The sequence below is a fragment of the Physeter macrocephalus genome, chromosome 20 (assembly GCF_002837175.3).
Source record: "Physeter macrocephalus isolate SW-GA chromosome 20, ASM283717v5, whole genome shotgun sequence".
Lineage (NCBI taxonomy): Eukaryota > Metazoa > Chordata > Mammalia > Artiodactyla > Physeteridae > Physeter > Physeter macrocephalus.
The window spans coordinates 65587624-65606518 of NC_041233.1; the positions used below are offsets into that span (position 1 = coordinate 65587624).

At 37.8% G+C, this 18895-nt stretch overlaps 2 protein-coding genes across 12 annotated transcripts in view; one reads left to right on the forward strand and one right to left on the reverse strand.

The window, feature by feature from the left end:
* The window catches only part of BBIP1 (BBSome interacting protein 1), an 18518-nt gene extending 10570 nt beyond the window's left edge, over positions 1-7948 (reverse strand). Inside the window, exons 1-2 of one of the 6 annotated variants that reach the window (XM_028481138.2) lie at positions 7737-7948; positions 6684-6769 (exon numbers count right to left, since the gene is read on the reverse strand). In XM_028481138.2, coding sequence (XP_028336939.1) covers positions 6684-6724 — 41 coding nt within the window. In that variant the 5' untranslated portion in view covers positions 6725-6769; positions 7737-7948. Of the gene's footprint in view, positions 1-424; positions 501-6683; positions 6782-6907; positions 7250-7438; positions 7528-7736 lie in introns of those variants that run through there. The other 5 variants (XM_007112104.4, XM_007112105.4, XM_028481139.2 and 2 more) reach the window with 5 other exon arrangements.
* The window catches only part of SHOC2 (SHOC2 leucine rich repeat scaffold protein), a 109341-nt gene continuing 97949 nt past the window's right edge, over positions 7504-18895 (forward strand). For 2 of the 6 annotated variants that reach the window (XM_055081291.1, XM_055081293.1), the window contains exon 1: positions 8241-8304. The gene's annotated coding sequence lies outside the window, so the exon portion shown is untranslated. Of the gene's footprint in view, positions 7592-8240; positions 8305-8711; positions 8861-18895 lie in introns of those variants that run through there. The other 4 variants (XM_024121339.2, XM_055081292.1, XM_024121340.2 and 1 more) reach the window with 4 other exon arrangements.

Sequence of the window (18895 nt, forward strand, 5' to 3'; positions counted from 1 at the left end):
TGCGCAGGCTCAGCGGCCATGGCTCACGGGCCCAGCCGCTCCGCGGCATGCGGGATCCTCCCAGACCGGGGCATGAACCCGTGTCCCCTGCATCGGCAGGCGGACTCTCAACCACTGCGCCACCAGGGAAGCCCAAGAACTCTTTTTTAAGTCAGAAATTTTACATCTTTTTTTCTCCCTACATCTCTATTTCCACTCCACTTAATTTTATTTTAATGTATGTTTTCATGCTTGAACATATTTTAGTAATTATCCTACCATACTTCTCTGCCACAAAAATGTTTATAAATTTAAATGAAAAACTTAAAATATTTTGGATTGAGTTATTCCAATTATTAGTGAAAATCAATAAAAATAAATTACACATCGATAATATAATTACTGAGCATAAAGAATAAAGTTAATGGCTATATATCTATCTAACCTCCATGTGGCTTTTCTTTCTCTCACTCTCCTTAATTTGAGGATTCAGCATTCCAGTTGTCATGTTTGATATCACCCTAAAAAAAGAAAATCTCTTAGGAAAAAATACTGCTTTTTGTCTGTGGGTTTTGTTTTATAGCATTAGTCTTATTTTTAAAAGATGCTGCCACTGGAACTGTCAGATCTCAAGCTTAATCAGCAATAAGCAACACTTGAAAAGCTTACAAGTTTTGTATATTTTTCATAGATTAGCTTATATGATAACATACTGTTGAGACCAAGATCATGGGTTAAATAGCTAAACAGGACTGTTAGCTTTAAATTGTACTCTATTTTCATCTAGCCAGCTGGAAAATGTAGACTACAGTCAGATGGGGGCAGACAGAGAAGAGGAATAGATTACTCAAATCCAAATTCCATTCCTGGTAACTCAAAACATATACATATGGATCAGAAATATCAAAATGGAAACATACTGTGGATGCCAAAGCCAAGTCTTAGCTTCTAAAAATGCTCAGGCCAGGATTGGATGTTTTAAAAACTCTCCTCCTAGGTCATACTAAAGTGTCCCTAGTCTAATATTTGATCTTTGATAGGCGCCCCAAAAGAGCCATTCTGTGGGTCAAGTGGTGTGCCTACCACTCCTAGTCCACCATTAGCTTTTCATCATAATTCTTTTTTCCCTCCATTAATTTATCTAAACTCAACAGCTTATCCTAATTGTACAAAACCCCATTTTTAAATTCTGAAATTGAATGCTTCAGAGTATTCTAGGATCCCAAGGATTTTAAACAAGCTGCAACAGTATAAGCCAATGTATGATTTAAAACAAAAGCTTGTACTGGCATTTTTGTTTGTTTGTTTTCATTTTTTTCGGGTCAGTATATTCCATGTTTATACTTTAAATGGGTTGTACTCTGGCTAATTAGCTTTGTGACACTGAAAACATTTCCTAACCAATTGGAGGTTTGATTTTCTCATAAAAAATGTTTAATATCGGTCTTGAGTTGCAAGGTTCAAATGAAAAGTGAATGTAAAAGTGCTTAGAAATAGTGTGACATTATTCCATGTCTAATTTTCATATCTCTATAATAAAAAACTTGTTGTAGATTTCCTGTTAAGTGCCTTCTCACACTTAAAAACCCTCTGAATCCTCATCAACACCACGGTACCTACAAAACAGCATGATCTATTTAAAGATGTTTTCCTTTAAAAATCTGTCTTACGGGGCTTCCCTGGTGGCGCAGTGGTTGAGAGTCCGCCTGCCGATGCAGGGGACATGGGTTTGTACCCCGGTCCGGGAAGATCCCACATGCCGCGGAGCGGCTAGGCCCGTCAGCCATGGCCGCTGAGCCTGCGCGTCCGGAGCCTGTGCTCCGCAACGGGAGAGGCCACAACAGTGAGAGGCCCGCGTAACGCAAAAAAAAAAAAAAAATCTGTATTACTTATTTACTTTTAAAGAGCATGTGCTACCGGATTGTTCTTTTTTTTTAAAAAAATTAATTAATTAATTAATTTTGGGCTGTGTTGGGTCTTCGTTGCTGCGCGCCGGCTTTTCTCTAGTTGCGACAAGCAGAGGCTACTCTTCGTTGTGGTGTGCAGGCTTCTCATTGCAGTGGCTTCTCTTGTTGTGAAGCGTGGGCTCTAGATGCACGCAGACTTCAGTAGCTGTGGCACGTGGGCTCAGTAGTTGTGGCGCACGGGCTTAGTTGCTCCATGGCATGTGGGATCTTCCCGGACCAGGGCTCGAACCCGTGTCCCCTGCATTGGCAGGCAGATTCTTAAGCACTGCACCACCAGGGAAATCCCATTTTTCTTAAATATATTAAAGATATGATAATAAAGAAAACTTATTTCCTAATATAATTCAAGGTTGAGAAAATGTGAACAAGTTTTTAAGTTGGTGGAAAAGAGTAAAAACCTTTTAAATTGCAATCAAGGAAATAGACACTTGGTGTACATAAGATTCTATCTTTAATTTTTGATGGAGGTGATAAGTGACTTGTTACCTTACTTAGAGAAGTAAATGCACCTGAAATATGGCAAAAAAGAAAACATTTCTAAAGCATTCTGAGATTTTCAACCAAAGTACCAATTGCGTTTTTATGCAAGAAACACAGAGGTCATAAACTCGTAGCCCTTGGTGCTACCCAGTTAAATGTTTTGCTGGCTTGATTAATGTTTAAAAAGTATTCGAACCAATGTTTAAAAATCAGGAGATTTCACATGAAGTCCACATTTTAGTTCCTCTTGAGAAATCTGGTAACACCAGGTCCATATCCCCAGAAGGCAAAATTTGGCTGGGGCTGGGAAGTGATGCCCCATTCAGATGGACATGGGGAGTTCTCCAATCCCCACCACTGCCTATTGTTTCCCTTAACATTACCTGCCCGGCAACTACAGGCACCTGACTTCACAACTTCAGTAAAACAGAGCCACGCCAATATATTACATGTCAAACGATCCTCTTTTATCATTAATGGGCATTAAGAAGCAAAAATACCATCTCTGGGAACTGAGGGAGGCACTGGAAGCAACCTTGTTTATGCAGAATACAGTAAAGGATATTTTTCTTTTGTGACTATTTATGAATTCCTTTTAAGTAAATTCAATCTCCCTGCTGCAGGTTGTCGATGGGGGTGGCAGGAATGGTAGGAACACAAATGAAAAAATTTATCTTTTGTCTTATGCAAGACTTGTGTGGTTGACTGATAGATGAATTTTCAAACGCATATTAGATTTCTGAATGTAAACTAACACGAGAAAAAGGTGAAAGAGGGAGTCCCAAAAGGCGTTTTTCAGCAGATACAAATTCGTAATGCTCACTCTCACTCAAGTGGTTGACCACATGCTAGCAGACTGTGTAATTTGGATTGATAATGTTCAACCAGAGATGCCAAATAACATCATATGTCATGTAGTTGGAAACTACAGTAGATTCTATTTTGTTTTGCTATCTGGCATCTGCTGGTAGAAAAATGTTGCAACATGTTCAATTTGGCTAATTAATCCAGACTCATGGGAATAATATGTGCAGTGTCTAGCTTCTGAAACATGCCTAGGCCTAAGAACAGGAACTGCTCTTCTTGGGTGAACCTGGATGATGCCATTGGTTCTGTTACATTCCAGTAGCAGACACTACTGTTAAGTTAGTAGAAAAAGACATATCCTACTCATGCAGAATATCTTTTTCTAATAATTTGTTTTTTTCAAAATTCAGTTCTAGAAAGTGGTCCTAAAACTCTTACCTACTAACCTTTGAAAAAGGGTTAAAACTTTTTAAAAAACGTATCTGAAGAACTTTTTATATTCTCAGCATCAGAGCTATATATCCCTACTTCAATAGCATGCAAGGAAAGGGAAATAAAGAATTGTTTGATACTTTACTATTTCTGAAAGCCTGAACCTCAGATCACCTATATCAAAATCCCCTGGACAATTATTAAAAATACAGATTTTTCGGGAGTCTTCCCCAGAGTCATGAATCAGAATCTCTTTTTTAAATCAATATATTCAGTAGCAATGACATGGCAAGCCAGCCCATTGCATATAATCATGCCACTCACTCTACTATAACTTCTTGATATCAGAAGTATTAGACAGTGTATGTTGAAAATTTCCTTGTTTTCCCACAGAAACTTGATTTTTTTTTTTTTTGCGGTATGCGGGCCTCTCACTGTCGCGGCCTCTACCGTCGCGGAGCGCAGGCTCCGGACGCGCAGGCTCAGCAGCCATGGCCCACGGGCCTAGCCGCTCTGCGGCATGTGGGATCTTCCCGGACTGGGGCACGAACCCGTATCCCCTGCATCGGCAGGTGGACTCTCAACCAGTGCGCCACCAGGGAAGCCCAGAATCTCTAATATTTAATTAAGTTCCCCACATTAAAGTTGGAGAACCAACTTAAATTCATTCACTCATTCAAATAAATAAATACTTAATGCCTACAATGTACTCAGATTGGACTGCTTTAGAAGCTACTAATAATAACTACCATACACTGACCATATACCATGTAATATACACTATGCTAAAGCATTTCATGTGTTTGACTCATTCTGTTCAACAATTCTAAGAGGTTTTACAGCTCCATTTAATAGATGATAAACAGAATGAGTAAACTGTCCAAAATCACCAGCTAATGAACGTGCCTGTTCCTGAAACCCAGGTCTGATTCTAAAATCTGTGGTCTTAATTGGTATATTATTTTGCCTTATTTGAATCTGGAGTAAACTTAAAACTGTTTCATAGTCCCACCATGAGCAAATTTTCTTCTACACAAAAGAAGTGACTGAAGGAGTACATTACTTAACTTTCAATATGAAGGCTAAAAACATTCTATATCAATCTAAGAATTTTTGCCCTCCCAGAGCATTTTCTTCCTCTGCTTATCTTTCATGATCAAATATAAGTCTAGGATAGAAGGAATACATAAGCTTGGCAATCTGGGGAGTTTTCCTCTTGTGATTACGAAGTAAATTCTGCAAAGACTTCTCTATCCAGTGGACACAGACTGTTCCTAATGTACTAAGTGCTAAGTATAATCTTGATTTTGCAATTTTTAATAAGCTCTGATGAATGCTACTGAAAGCCTATCACAGAAATACCAGGACTAATTAGGACTTGCAAGAGTTTCAGGGAGAAAAATAACATTGCTGAAATTGGATGTGGCCAGATGGCCAGCAGTTGCCTCAGTCTCTGCTTTGATAACATCAAGATTCATCTGTATTTGAATTGCAGGGACCACACATCTTTCATCAACCGTCCCTGGGGTGCCAGGAGTTGAAACTCATGAAACTATGCTGACATCAGTACACTTTGCTGAAGATTACATTGCATCAGCTCCAAGTGTACGCAAAGTAGCAGCAACACTTTATTAAAAGGTAGACAGTCTATGTTGCCATTGCAGGGCACTAACATACTCTGCATAGACAGGAGGATTAAATGCCAAACTCTTCTTTGTAGGATATCATAGAAGGGTGGTATGTTGAGAAGTGGGATGGATTTAACAAGCAGCTCATGGTATGGTAAAAGTAGCTTCATTTGAGAAGACTTAATCATGATTGTAAAAGTATGAATACTGTGAAGTATTCTTGCAAAAAATGTTAAATTGAATCTAATCACACCTCCAGACCAACTTCTGATTTACAAGAAATAAGAAAAAAGGAGATATTCAAAAAGACCCCTGGCCTGAACACTTCAAAATGACAATGTCACAAGGGAAAGAGAGATGGGGGAACTGTTCTAGATTAAGCCTAAATAGTTACAATACCCAAATACAATATATAAACCATGACTGGATCCTGGTTTGTTTTTTTTTTTTTTTTTTTTTTTTTTTTTTGCAAGGAGGAGAAGGTATAAAAGACATTCTTGGGTCAAATGGGAAAATGTACATACATTCAGACTGAATTTCAAAGACTACATAATTATTAACTTCCTTAGTTGTGATAATGATGTTTTTGCAGGAGAACTTTATAAATCTTAGGAAATACATGTTGGGAATTTTAGAGATGTCTGCTTCACAAAAGGTGTCTCCAACCTATTTCCGAATGTCTCAGTGACAATTAAAAAGTGTGTGAGAAGGAGTGAAATAAACATGGCACGATGTTAACAACTGTTGGATCTAGGTGAAAGCTACATGAATGTTTATTGTATTCTTTCAACTTTTTAATGTATGAATATTTCTTTAATAAAATATGGGGGGAAGAAATCATTTTGAAAAGACTTCAGAGGGGAAGCCTAAGAAAAGGTTGAGTAACAGGGACTATGATGAATTTCTGATAAACTGAAGTTCCCTTAAACTTTGCTGGCAACATCGTGGGCATCCAGGAGACACCCAATATATTCCATCTTTCAGTATTTATCAAAATAATATCATTTTTAGGGTAAAGTAACAGGCAGATAAATCTGACACAAACCATTCTATTTAGGAGTAAATATAGTTGTGAAGCTAAGAACACAAGCAGCTGTTATACAAAACAGTGGTTGTCATAAAAGAGGTACAAAATTTACAGAGAAAATTACTTCCTGCTGGGGAGAATCTGGAAACACATCTCCAATTATATAACTAGGACGTGGATACAGAATCACAAAAGGTTGGTGCTTCAGTGATAGACCTTGTTAGAGAAAAGAATACATAGAGAAAAGAATACATAGTTCATTTTGGCTGGAGCATGAGTACTAACGATACAAAAGAAACTGAGCAAAGAAGGTAGGTGTGCACCCTTGTTGACTGGCCTGGATATAAACAATTTTCAGTTTACCTGAAAGTTCTCCTGATCCTTTTTCTGGCAGCTTTAGGCATCCAACCCGGTATTACCAAGATGACTCACAGCTGTTGACTCAAAACCTACAGAAGGAACTACATGAGATAATGTGTGACAATTCTGGTAAAGAGCCATATAAAACTAATACGATAGTTTTACGAATATTCACAAACATTAAGTTGTTTAATAAACCGTAGATATGCAGGATTAGGACAGTATACCTTCATTCAGAACTGCAGTCAATGCTTACAAACCCCCACCAGAGGAGAAACAAAGAAAAGGGAGAAAATTCAGAATCTGAAGACAGGAAGTGCGGAAGTAAGACTTAGAGGTGTTGCCGCGGTGGTGGGTATAACCATCTTTTTCCTTTATAGCTGGGAATGGAAAATGATTTCCTCAAGCTCCAGAATTCTCTTTCCTCAAAGGTCAGGGGGTGAAAGTACGTAACAGACTTTGCGGGGGCGTGGTCAGGAGCTCCACTTCGCGGGAGTTAGGGGCCACACCCAGGCCCCTCCCGTCCCAGTTTGCAGCAGCGCGGCGACGGGAGCCGGTTGAGCCGCCTCACCCCACAGGGAGCCTCAAAGGGGCGGAGGGGGGTGGGGGGGCGGGCCACCGCCTGGCCAGCCCGGAAAGAAAACCTTCTTCCAGCGGAAGCGGCTCTGAGTCCGGCTAGCCTCATCTGCGCTTTGTCTCCCAGGGGCCGTTCGGCCTGCTCGGGCCTGACCCACGGTTCGGGACCAAGGGACACTCACCTCACTTCGCCACTCCTGTCGGAATGGGTACTCCCTGGGGCAAGGGGGGCGCAAGCTATTCCCATCCTTCTGCCATGACCCCATTCAGAAGTGTCAAAGGCAATTTCCGGGCAAGACAGGGGATTCCGGAGCCCTAAACTCTTGTCCATCTAGGTAAGTGACCAGACGTCCCAGCAGAATAAGGGCCAGGAAACCTGCTCCCTCTATCCCCGAACCCTGGCAGGTAGTCCGGAATATGAATTAACTTGTTTAACATGGGATGTCTGGTCACCTTTGGTTCTCTTTTGGGCCTACTTACAGTTGCATCTCTTCCCAGACGGCTCAACTGTTGCCCAGGGCAACTGTGAGATTGGGCGAAGGGAAAACTACGTCACACAGGAGACGGGAGGCCCGGAAACTCCCGTTGCCATTATCAGTTATGGCTGCCTTAGCGTCAACAGTAACTTCGGATTGAGAGTTGTCTCTCTACCCAACTGGAGGCTCTCTCTGTAGCCCAGCTAGCCAGCGGCGCCCTGTGGGCGGGAGAGAGCGCGTTGAGAAGCGGAGGAAAGGAAAAGGGCGGAGAGAGGGAAGCTGGCGCCCATACCTCACTCTGATTGGGTAGCGTCGCTGACGACAGTGCCTCACTCTGATTGGGCAACGTCTGTTGCCTTGGCTCCGCCTGTTTTTCTTCCCCAGCGATTGACGGGCCTGCACCGGAGGGGTGGGGCGGGGCGTTGGGAGAGAGAGTGTGTATAGGGGCGGGCGGGCGGGGCGGGGCGAGTGGGGGAGGGGCGGGCGGGGGGCGGCGGTTGGGCAGAGTCGCCTCCAAGGAGGAGGAGGAAGGAGGGCGAGCGAGGAGGATGGCGGAGTCGCGGCTCCAGACGGTAACTAGGGGCCGCTGAGGCGGGAGGGTGCCTGTTGGACGGTTCTTCCTGCCTTCTTTCCTGCCCGTCGGACTGGCTGTCGATAGGGGGAGGCCCCGCGCGTCCTGACAGGCGCGAGCCGGCGGGGCCGGGGCGAGGCCCGAGGGGCCGGGGCCCTGGGAGGCGCCGCCGCCGCCGCTTTCCTGGGTGCTGTCGCCGGGAGGGCCGGGCCCTAGTAGCCGGCTCTCGTGCGGGGCCCACAGCCGAGCTCCGAGAGCGAGCCGGCTGGCTGACAGCGTCCGGGGCCGGGCCTGCGGTGGCGGCGGGCAACCAGGACAGCGCCCGGGCGAGGACTAAACCGGCTCGAGAACCGGGGCCGGGGGCGCCCAGAGGACGGTGCTGCTCCACTGTGCTCCCGGGGTCACCGCGCCCAAGCTGCCGGGCGCCCCGTGGGCGTGTGAATCGTTGGCGGGGGCCCTGGCGCGGCGGTAGTGCTACGGGGTGGAGTCTTTTTTCCTTGCCCCTTCCCCAAAGCCCACCGCGCTCTCCCCGTCTCCTCTCCGTTCCTTGAAGAGTGGTGAGTCGGCTTTGGGTGTGTTGCTTGGTGAAGCGAGTTGTAGGCATCCAAGACTGCTCTGTTGGACATGCCTAATGGCAACCTCTTTCCGCGCTAGGTTTTAGGGACAGAGGAAAAGTACTCTTCTTTCCCGCGGCTCCCCCCCCCCCCCGCCCTGTGCTAGAGAGAGGCTTCAGGACAAAACGATTTTTCCCCAGCCCCTCAGTATCCATTGTTTTGTACCATCCCCCTCCCCCCTTCCTAGGTAGAAGAATAATGACGCCAAGCCATTAATTGCTCCTTTTTTTTTAAAATCAGCAGAGGGTTTGTGTAATTGTGTTAATATGGATGTACAAACAGGTGAAATGAATACCGTTTCGGTAGTTGAAAAGATGATTTTGAGTGTGTGTGTGTGTTTAAACCTTCAACCCTTACAGTTGGTGATTTGATTTTCTTGTCTGTTGCTTTGTATCATAATGTGGGTGATGAGAATAAAAGAGGAAGCAATGTTTTGCAACCTACCCAAAAAAATGTTTTCGAAGTCTCTGGGGATGCTGAAGCAAAATTGGGTTGCAGATGTGGACTGTATAGTATTTGCCTCCCTCACGATAAGTACCAACAGTCTACATCTAAGCTTACACCTGTGCAATTTTGTACACTTCTTCATAAATGTCAGCACTTTCTCATATCTGCTTAGAGTAATGGATAATTGTATCTAAAACTATTTTTTGTTATGTTTTTCAGAATCTTAGGGTACACTTGTGTAACTAAGTATCTTATCTAAATGTAGCATCAACACTGAAAGATTGTCTTAATTTTAAAAATCTCAGTTTGTTAGTTGCTAACCTCTACCCTCAGCTTTACATGCAATAGCCCTTGTAACTGTTTGTTACTATGTATTTGAGGAGACGTAGCTATTGGGTACAATTTGTAACATTCAGTAAGCTTAGTTCACAGTTTGAATTTGTCAAGTGTTGATGTTTTCTATGTGACAGTGACAAGAATTATTAGGAATAAGTATGTAAATGACCATTCCCAACATAAGGATCTTAGACTGAATGTGATAAATCTTTTAAATACTAATTTGGAATCAGGTACACTGTAAAAGTTTTATTTAATTATGAATATGCATTTAAAAATAGACGGCAGAGAAATAAAGGCTTTGTCTTAAGTTTTGTAACTTTCAAATGGCTTAAATGTAACAAAAAGCTGACATATAAAACTGTATTCTTGAAATGCCAGTTTGGAGATATGGACTTGGCCTATCTCTAAGGTTACTACTTTTCCCAAAGTGTTTGTTCAGTTTTTGAAGAAAACATTTATCTCAGGTTGGCACTTGTTTTCTGGGTTCTGATTGTTAATACGATTTTCAAGTGTTTAAGATTTTCTCTTATTTGTTATGAATTGTTATGGATTAAAGAGTGATATTAAGAAATACATTAATAATTTCAGATGGATTTTTTTTTTTTTTTTAGTTTTTAAACTACTGTATTCAGAAACTTGATCAGAACTGTGTTTTGATAATTGTAGCAAGTAAGACTCATACAACAACTTGTGAACTAGAAACCAGTCAGAAATTTGAAACATTCCACTTTTCAAAAGGAACACTAAAATTATAAATTCTTTTGTTATGCTTGCTGGAATTATACTTTTTAAATATTATTGTTTCTTCGGTGACTTGGGACAGGGCTTGTCCCACGTTCAAGAGAGATATAAACTGGAATTCTATGTGGAATGCTCATAGATGGCTTCTGAATAGCTGCTGGTATTTTTTTTGCCTTGGCTTACTTATATGGATTTTGAGGGGAAGCGTGAATAAAATTGAAATTCTTTGTTATCCAGACAGTTAAATTGCATTCATGTTTGTTTTAGACATATGCTGGATTATCAGTATTTGTTGTGTAATTTAATATTTCTGTAAGATGTGTTCTTTAAACAGTTTGAATAGTTTTTAGATTTTATATATCATCTTATGAGAAAAAATATCAAAATCTGTTGTGTTTTTTTACTAAAAAATATACACTAACCCTGACATGCAGATGTAAGGATGAAGTTTTTTGGAGGTTGAAGATTAAATGAAAGACTATATCTTTATAGGATTCAGTTCACTATATCATTCATGTATCATTCATGAATGAAAAAGTGTAGAATCTATGCTTATAGTAATAAAAACCCCAAACAAGGCCAAAACACCCCCAAAACAATAAAAAAAAGCCTGAAAAACACGTTGACCCCAAGTCCTTTAGTGAGTTCTGAGGTCTATAGCTTGGGCTTGGTGGACGTGTTCTTTTTTTTGGGGGTGGGTGGGGGTGGAAGTGTTCTTGAACTAGTTTATAAGATATCAATTAGGAGAGGAAACTTAGATACAGATATGTCAAAGTTTTATAAGACTAGTGGGGAATTAGTAAATACTTTGTTATAGATGAATTAGAAATTGGCTGTAATTTAGCAGCAGAGTGGTAAAGTACTTTTATGTGGTACTTGAGAAATGAGTACTGCAGATACTAAATTGGTAGCTATTTTTGCTTATTGTTGGACTTACATTTCATGCATTACATGTTACACATTAGGACTTACATTTCATGCATTGCATGTTATACATTAGGCATAATTAAAAATTTAAGGTTAAATCTTTAACCCACTGAAGAATATATATGTAAAATTTGCTATTCCTGTCTTCTGAATTTTACATTGTATCAAAGTTGTGTGCTGTAGGTCTTTCTGGAAATATTTTTTTCTGTTAATGTAATAAAGTTTGTATTTTCCTAACTATCTACACTGACTTTTAAAATATGAAAAATTTCTGAGTTACAAGGTGACCTATGGTGTGCTTGAACTTGATATATATATATATATATATATATATATTTTTTTTTTTTTTTTTTTTTTTTTTTTGTGGTATGCGGGCCTCCCTCTGCTGCGGCCTCCCCCGCTGCGGAGCACAGGCTCCGGACGCGCAGGCCCAGGGGCCATGGCTCACAGGCCCAGCCGCTCCGCGGCCCGCGGGATCCCCCCAGACCGGGGCGCGAACCCGGCCTCCCTGCATCGGCAGGCGGACGCGCAACCACTGCGCCACCAGGGAAGCCCCTGAACTTGATATATTATAGAGTGTTCTGAAATCTAATTGTCAACCAGTGCAGGTAGAAAAGAGCATGCATAAGTCTAAGAAACTGAGTTATGTTCTAAAAAATGTAAGTGCATTATTTTAAGGTAAACTAATGTTCCTTCTGTCTTTGGCATTTTCTCTTGATTCCCAGTTTTTTAGCACATCATCTTTAACTCAGCAAATCAAAGTTCTAACATGTGAAATGAGTATTCTAATTACAAAGGGCTCTTCAGCTTTTGAGATGTTGGTAACATATGTGCTTTTTGAGAAAGTATGATATTCCCATTATCAAGATTTAAAGAACTAATTAGATTATTTCACACTATATGTCTCATTCCAACTTTTCTAAAGATCAGAACTGATTGCAAAAAGTAGCTCATGCTGTAAAAGGTAAAGGTTCTTTCATCGGAAAGAATGAACATATTGCTTGAAGCTAAAACATTACAGGTGACTTTAAAAGAGGGTATAATTGGTCCCTATGTGAAATGAACCTGAAAGACTTACATGAAGTATCTTGGCATGTCTATCTTCTAATGTTCATAGCACTGTGAACACACAATTTAAGCATTTTATTTGCCCTCAAACACTATTTATAAATCCTGAAAATTTAAGTAATTTCACAGTTGACAGATAAATCTTTTTTCTTTTAGTTTTTCTGATGTCTTTGAGGTAAAGTGGAAATGACTTGTTCTGACACGGATAATGTCTAGAATTTTGAGTTAGTTTCATCAGTTAAATTTGGGCTTTCTCAGTGTCCACTTTTGTGTTGTACAACAGTCCTTCCTGCTTTCAGGACTTTCACAATTTTGCAGGTAGTCTTTAAGTTAACTTTTAAATTTTGTTCTATAAATATTTCTTACTAACTAGTTTCATACTCACTAATGTCATAGACCTTCTACTGAGTGCCATGTGTGTCACATACTGTGAGGGAACAGGAATAAATATACTATGTTTCCTGCTTTCAGTAAGTTCATGGTTTGTTGCATGAACGGGACAAACAGTAAATTGTTTTACAATGTGACAAGCACTTTGATAGCAGTATACACTGAAGAACTCAGATGAGTTAAGATTCAGACTGCATGTATAACCAGCAATGCTTACGAAAGAATACAACCTGAACTAACTCTTGAGGAATAAGTTGGATAGGTAGAGGGTAGAAAAAGCATAGAAGTTAGAGATGTTAAAGTCCATTTGGAGAACTGCAGGGAATAACAATTTGGAGTCCATGTATGACCTAATCTTTTAAGTGTTACAGTAGGCTTTCATTAAAGTTATCACTTTTAGAGATTGTTCTGTCTTGTGTACCTCATTTAATTTGGGCCTTGAACTATGGTTCTCCATTAATGTTGGGGAGCTGCTCCAAATTATTATCTAAAACTTTTAACTGTGTATATTTTCCATTAATATTTTAATTTAATACAAGGACATATCAGCCTAATGTGGAATAATTCTGAGAATTAGAACTTGGATAATGATAAAATGTTTCAAAATCATATTTAAATATATTTTTCTCAGCATGTATGCATCATGTTAAGGTAACATTTATGAATTTCCTTCCTTAGAACTCACGGTAAGGTTTTATTATACAAACATTTAAAATGCACTCTTCTGAGAACATTAAAAACAACCTCTTCTCATACTTATTTCAAAGTGTCACTGTTTGCTTTAGGTAAGTCAGACTGTATGATCAGCAGTTATATCCTGGTAGAAGTCTTTATGTGGCTTTATATGATTTAAAAGTTCTCTGAACTTGAATATTAAGTAATTTTTCATATAGTATGATTTAATACTTATTTGAGGGCACAATGAGGGACCTTATTTGTCATTCCAAACTTCATTCCCCCCAAAGTGCCATAGTTTTCCCATTTTAAAACATTCTTGTATTGCTTGTATAATGTTATTTTCATTATAGAAATCTGAGAAATCCTTTTTAAATGTTCACGTTTTAGCAATTACCTCATAAAAATTATAACATCTCACTTATCTCAAGGTTATTTTTTAGGAAACTAAAACGTTTCTGGTATCATCTCTTTGGATACAACCCCATGCCCTCTGCACCTGGCTAACTTCCTAATTGCCCTTCAGGCCTCCATATCATATCCTTCGGGAGGCCTTTGATCTCTAGTTAGGTTCTCCTGTTTTTAGGTCCCTTACCACACCTGTATTTCCTTTTTATAACACTAAATTATTTTTGTAATGATGTGTTTGTCTGTCTTTTTTGTTAGACTGTAAACTTCACGATGAGCATCAAGTCTGTCTGCTGCCTTTACTACTATTTCTCCAGTATACAATGTCTTGACTTTGTAGTCTCTTAATAGAAAATTAGTTTAAATTAATAGTCTAGGGCCTCCAAACAAACAGGCCACTGAAAAGGACAAAGAGTTGTCATAGTGCTTTTGCTCTTAAACACATTTCCTGCTCTTAGAATCCCCTAGGTCTTAATTGAGGGTTCTCTAAACTCTTATAATGTACAATTTAAAAAAGTTTGTTAACCAAATGTAAAAAGGACTGGGGTACTCCTCAAGGCCACATGAAAGTTGAAAATAAGAGCAAGGGTAAAATACTTAAAAAGCAGATATAACACATTTAAAAGAATATAGCAGTTTAAGGCAAATTTATGGGATAAACATTTGAAATCTTTTTAAGATGTCATTTGTTTTATATGGAGAACAGTGTAGCAAAAATGATGATGTAAGATCATGACGAGATTAATTGCTGTTAGTAAATTTTGTTAGAGATGACACAGGAGCATGTATTATATTTCAGAAAGATTTCCATCTAAAATGATACAATTAAGAATTTTAATGTGTTAACCTTTTGTTATTGGGAAGATTCGCTTAATGAGACGAAACGTTAATAGATATTGTAAGTATTTACTGAGTAAAACTAAGCTGAAGCAAATAATTGTCTGAAAGTACTGAATCAGTGCAGTATAATATTACTGCCTTAAAAGTTTGTAGGTTTTATACCTACCATGTGTTTCTTTATGTACTGAGGTATGAAATATGTAAAATTGAGTAACAACATGTTTTTATCAGTTTTGAATGAAAACATACCTGTTGCAACGATATGACAAAATGACATAAATATTTCCGCAACTTTTAAACTGTTAAAGAGAGTAAGTTATTTATTTATTTTTGGTATTTCTTGGTAACCTGGACTGGAAAAATTAGATTGCAGGTCATAATTACTTCTTTGCTTGGGTAACCTGAAATAGATTATATTTAATTCAACTTTGTTTTTTATATCTTCTGGGATAAAGAATTTGATACTTCACTGAAGGGCTTTAGTTCTGGTTCATATAAATTGCATTTTGTCTTAGTTTTGTAACCTGTTGAATTCTCTTGAGTATTATAAGGATAGGTAAAAGAGCTAGTTATTTCTTATTTGTTGCTAAAACAAATATTGGTTTATCTAACATGTGTTAATTACAGTTTTAAACTCATAGAAATGGGATGCTTATATACCAGGGAGCTTAAAATAGTAAGGTTTTATGATTTAATCTTGAAAAGTTATTTCTGTACTTTGGAAGTACGGATTTGAAATTCTTAATACTAGAAATATGGCCTAGTTTCAGAACACCCACTAAGCAACTGTGGAAACTCAGCATGTTAAATGGCTTGTAGTGCTGCAATATTTTTTAATTTTTCCCACCTCCTGTTATATAATAGCTTATAGTAGTACGCACAGAACATGAGTATTTAGGACAAGAACAAAGTGTATTGAAGCTCCAAAACATGTGAGACTGTGTCGGGCTTTGGGCAGTAAGGACCTAAAGGTGATCAAATATAATGATGGTCAGTGAGTGAGTGAGTGACGTAAATCAGGTAGTAATGTTTTAGGTTGCAAATAAGGCGGGAAAAGCAAGAATTGTTTTGGGCCTTGAGAAAAATGACTTTTTAAAAATGGAGTCACTATTTTTGAAGCACAAACATTAAAAAAAATCTGTTAAAATTTAATATTTTTATTTAAAAAGTTTGACAACTGATGTAAACATTTCCATGATGCTTGTGTACAGGACTTAAATATTTCAGTGGAAATAATTTTAAACATTTCCCCTAGAATGTTGTGCAACCCAAATGTTGCAGCATTGTGTCAGACTGTGAGAACCAGATACTGAAACTGATTAGAAACTAAATATAAAGAATGAAATCTACTATTTTATATCCATTGTTCAGGATAGTATATTGTGAAGGCATTTGATAAAACATACTTTTTCCAGCTTATTTTGTTAATTAAAAAAGGGACTGAGTTGATTTATACTAATTATAATATCAAGCAAATGGATATTAGAGTTAAATGTTTCAGTTTAAAGATTTTTGTGATATGAAAAAGGAATGACAATAAATTTACCTTAAAAGTCAGCTATATAATTTTTATAGAGTCAGCTCTGTCAACAGTGCTTTAATGCATAACTAATTATCTGTATACAAAAATATAAAAAACTTATCTGACCTTTTTTCAACAGGAGCTCACTTATGCGTGACATTTCCATACACACACACTGTGATAATTGATATAATAATAATGATCCTGTGGCAAGATCTTGAAGATTTTTGTTTTATCAAAGAAAGTTGAAATTGTTTCATATAATTGGAGTTTTGCTATATTTTATTATATTCAGATTGTTTGAAGATGAATGATCTGCAAATGTAGATTCATGTCTAAAAATAAAAATAATTTATTAATTGACACATCTTTTTTCTGACCATACCATTATCCAGTTTTTATAACTAACAATTTGATAATATTTGAGTTGCTTCTGAGAGTAATTGAAATTAAGTAAGGCCAAATAATGTTTTTTTCTTTCTGCGTAATTTAAGTACTATATCACTTGCAACCTGCAAATTACTAAATGGGATTTACATCTTTGTGGTGTAAGAATTTTTTTACATCACAGCTTCTGTAAAGTAGCTGGGAATCATATTTTGCAATTATAGTCACACAATAGTAGATAGTACATACCAGTTGGGAACTGGTTAGATTTAATGTGTTAAATTACAAAAATACAGGTGTGGGTTTTTTAAAAAATATATATTCAAAACTATAAGCAAGGGATGCCTTTCAGTATTTAGAGTAGCTTCTGATGGGAGAAATTCTTTATTATCCCTAAGTTAAATTGGGCCTGGCTGCTCAACATATTTCTTTTGATCTTGTATGAGGAAGATTTTTTGCTTTGGGATATTTAAAAAAATGTAATACAGAGATAACAAGATTATATTTTTAAGGCCCAAAATGCATGGTGTAAATCCTATTTTAACAGCTATTAGGATGACTAGATAAATAATTAGTTGAACATACGGTCTTCATCTAAATAATCTCAAAAATGGACTATGTGAATGTGAGAAAGGCTATTTGTTTTATAATAATGGCAACTTACTAAATACTGATTCTTAAATGTAAGATACCTACCTTGAGACCACACTTCTAATCTTGCTATGTGTAGTAAATTTTTTTTTTGTTTATATTTTTTTCTGACAGTTTCTGAAAAATAGTTTATAGAATGAGTAATGGAAAGGATTTATAATCAGATAAGACCTAGTGAAAGAATGTGTGGGTTTATACATACAAAAACAAAGCAGTTAAATGTAATTAATTTTTAGTTTAAAAGTAATGAAAATCATTTGTTTAAGTTGAAAATACTTTTTGAATACTGTAGTCACCTTAGTGCATATAACCTGAGATAGCAATTATATTTTATCTCTTGTGCTTTACACTGATAATTAGGTAACCAACTTTTTGATTTATTGCCAATTAGCCCATGTTAAATGAAGAGTAAAGTGTATGTTGGGAATACTTAGGTTCTGTGTGACGATTTGAGTTCATTGGAAAGAAAGGCAGTTTAAACAGATATTCACAGGCAAATCTTTTTTTGAGATCGTGTGGCATAAGAGTTTTTCAGATAAAGTTTGCTCAAGATATTTATTTGATGTTTATTATTATATCTTAATCATATTGAGAGATTTAAATCCCTTCTACCCCCCCCCCGCCTTTTCTTTTGCTGAAGAATCTTGCAGTTTATATATATATAGTGAGTTGAAGTGTTATACAAGAGAGCTGTAGTCTCAATTATGGATTGACTTTTAGGTCGAGTAAACAGAAATTTTCAGTTCTTTGCTTAAAACTTCTGTTTGCTCAGAATCAAAATTACATAATAAGTCTTATTCTTTCCCATAAGAAAGAACACCAGATTTCTTGAAAAACTCTCATGTATTTGCTACTACATAAAATTTAGTCCTTCTCCACGTTAGTCCAAACTATTTCATCTTGCCTCTTTACCACAGGGGGGAAAAGCTGAATGAATGAATTTAGAGGTGCTATGAGTTGTACACTCTTGGCATGATTCTGATTAACATGGACTAATACAGAACATTTTATTTCTTTATTTACAGCTATTTCTTTAGCCTCCCTGAAAAGTACTCTCACCTCATGTTCACTCATGTTGTTTAAGGATGTGTTTTTCCATTTCTCTCTGAACAATAACATTCCCTTGAACATGTTAATTTTGGGTGCTTTCTTGATCTTTGGTCTTCCAGTTTTGAAGATTCCTTTTTTGACTTTTGAACTACAAAAGTATATAGCTTTATGTGATTTGGAGGGGAGAGCAGTTTATTGTCCTTTAAACTACGTAAAAGAGTAAGGAGCATTTCAGATCTTTAAAAACAAAGGAGAATAGTTGAAATCCTGCCATTTTTAGGTATTCATTTAAAAATCTGAGTGATTTAGAGTTAATTTTAAGTAGAGTATAGGGAAACGATGCAATGAGACAAGGTTTTTGTCTTTGCTTATTGTTCAGCTGTTTTCAGCAAGTGTTTACTACATGCTTATTGAGTGCTTAATAAAAAGTTCATCGTGTCTTTGAAGTTGTAAAGTACTTTAGAGTAAAAATTGTAAGGAGGCTGCTATTTAGTAGGGTAGATAAAGCCAAGTTAACAAATATTTATAATTCT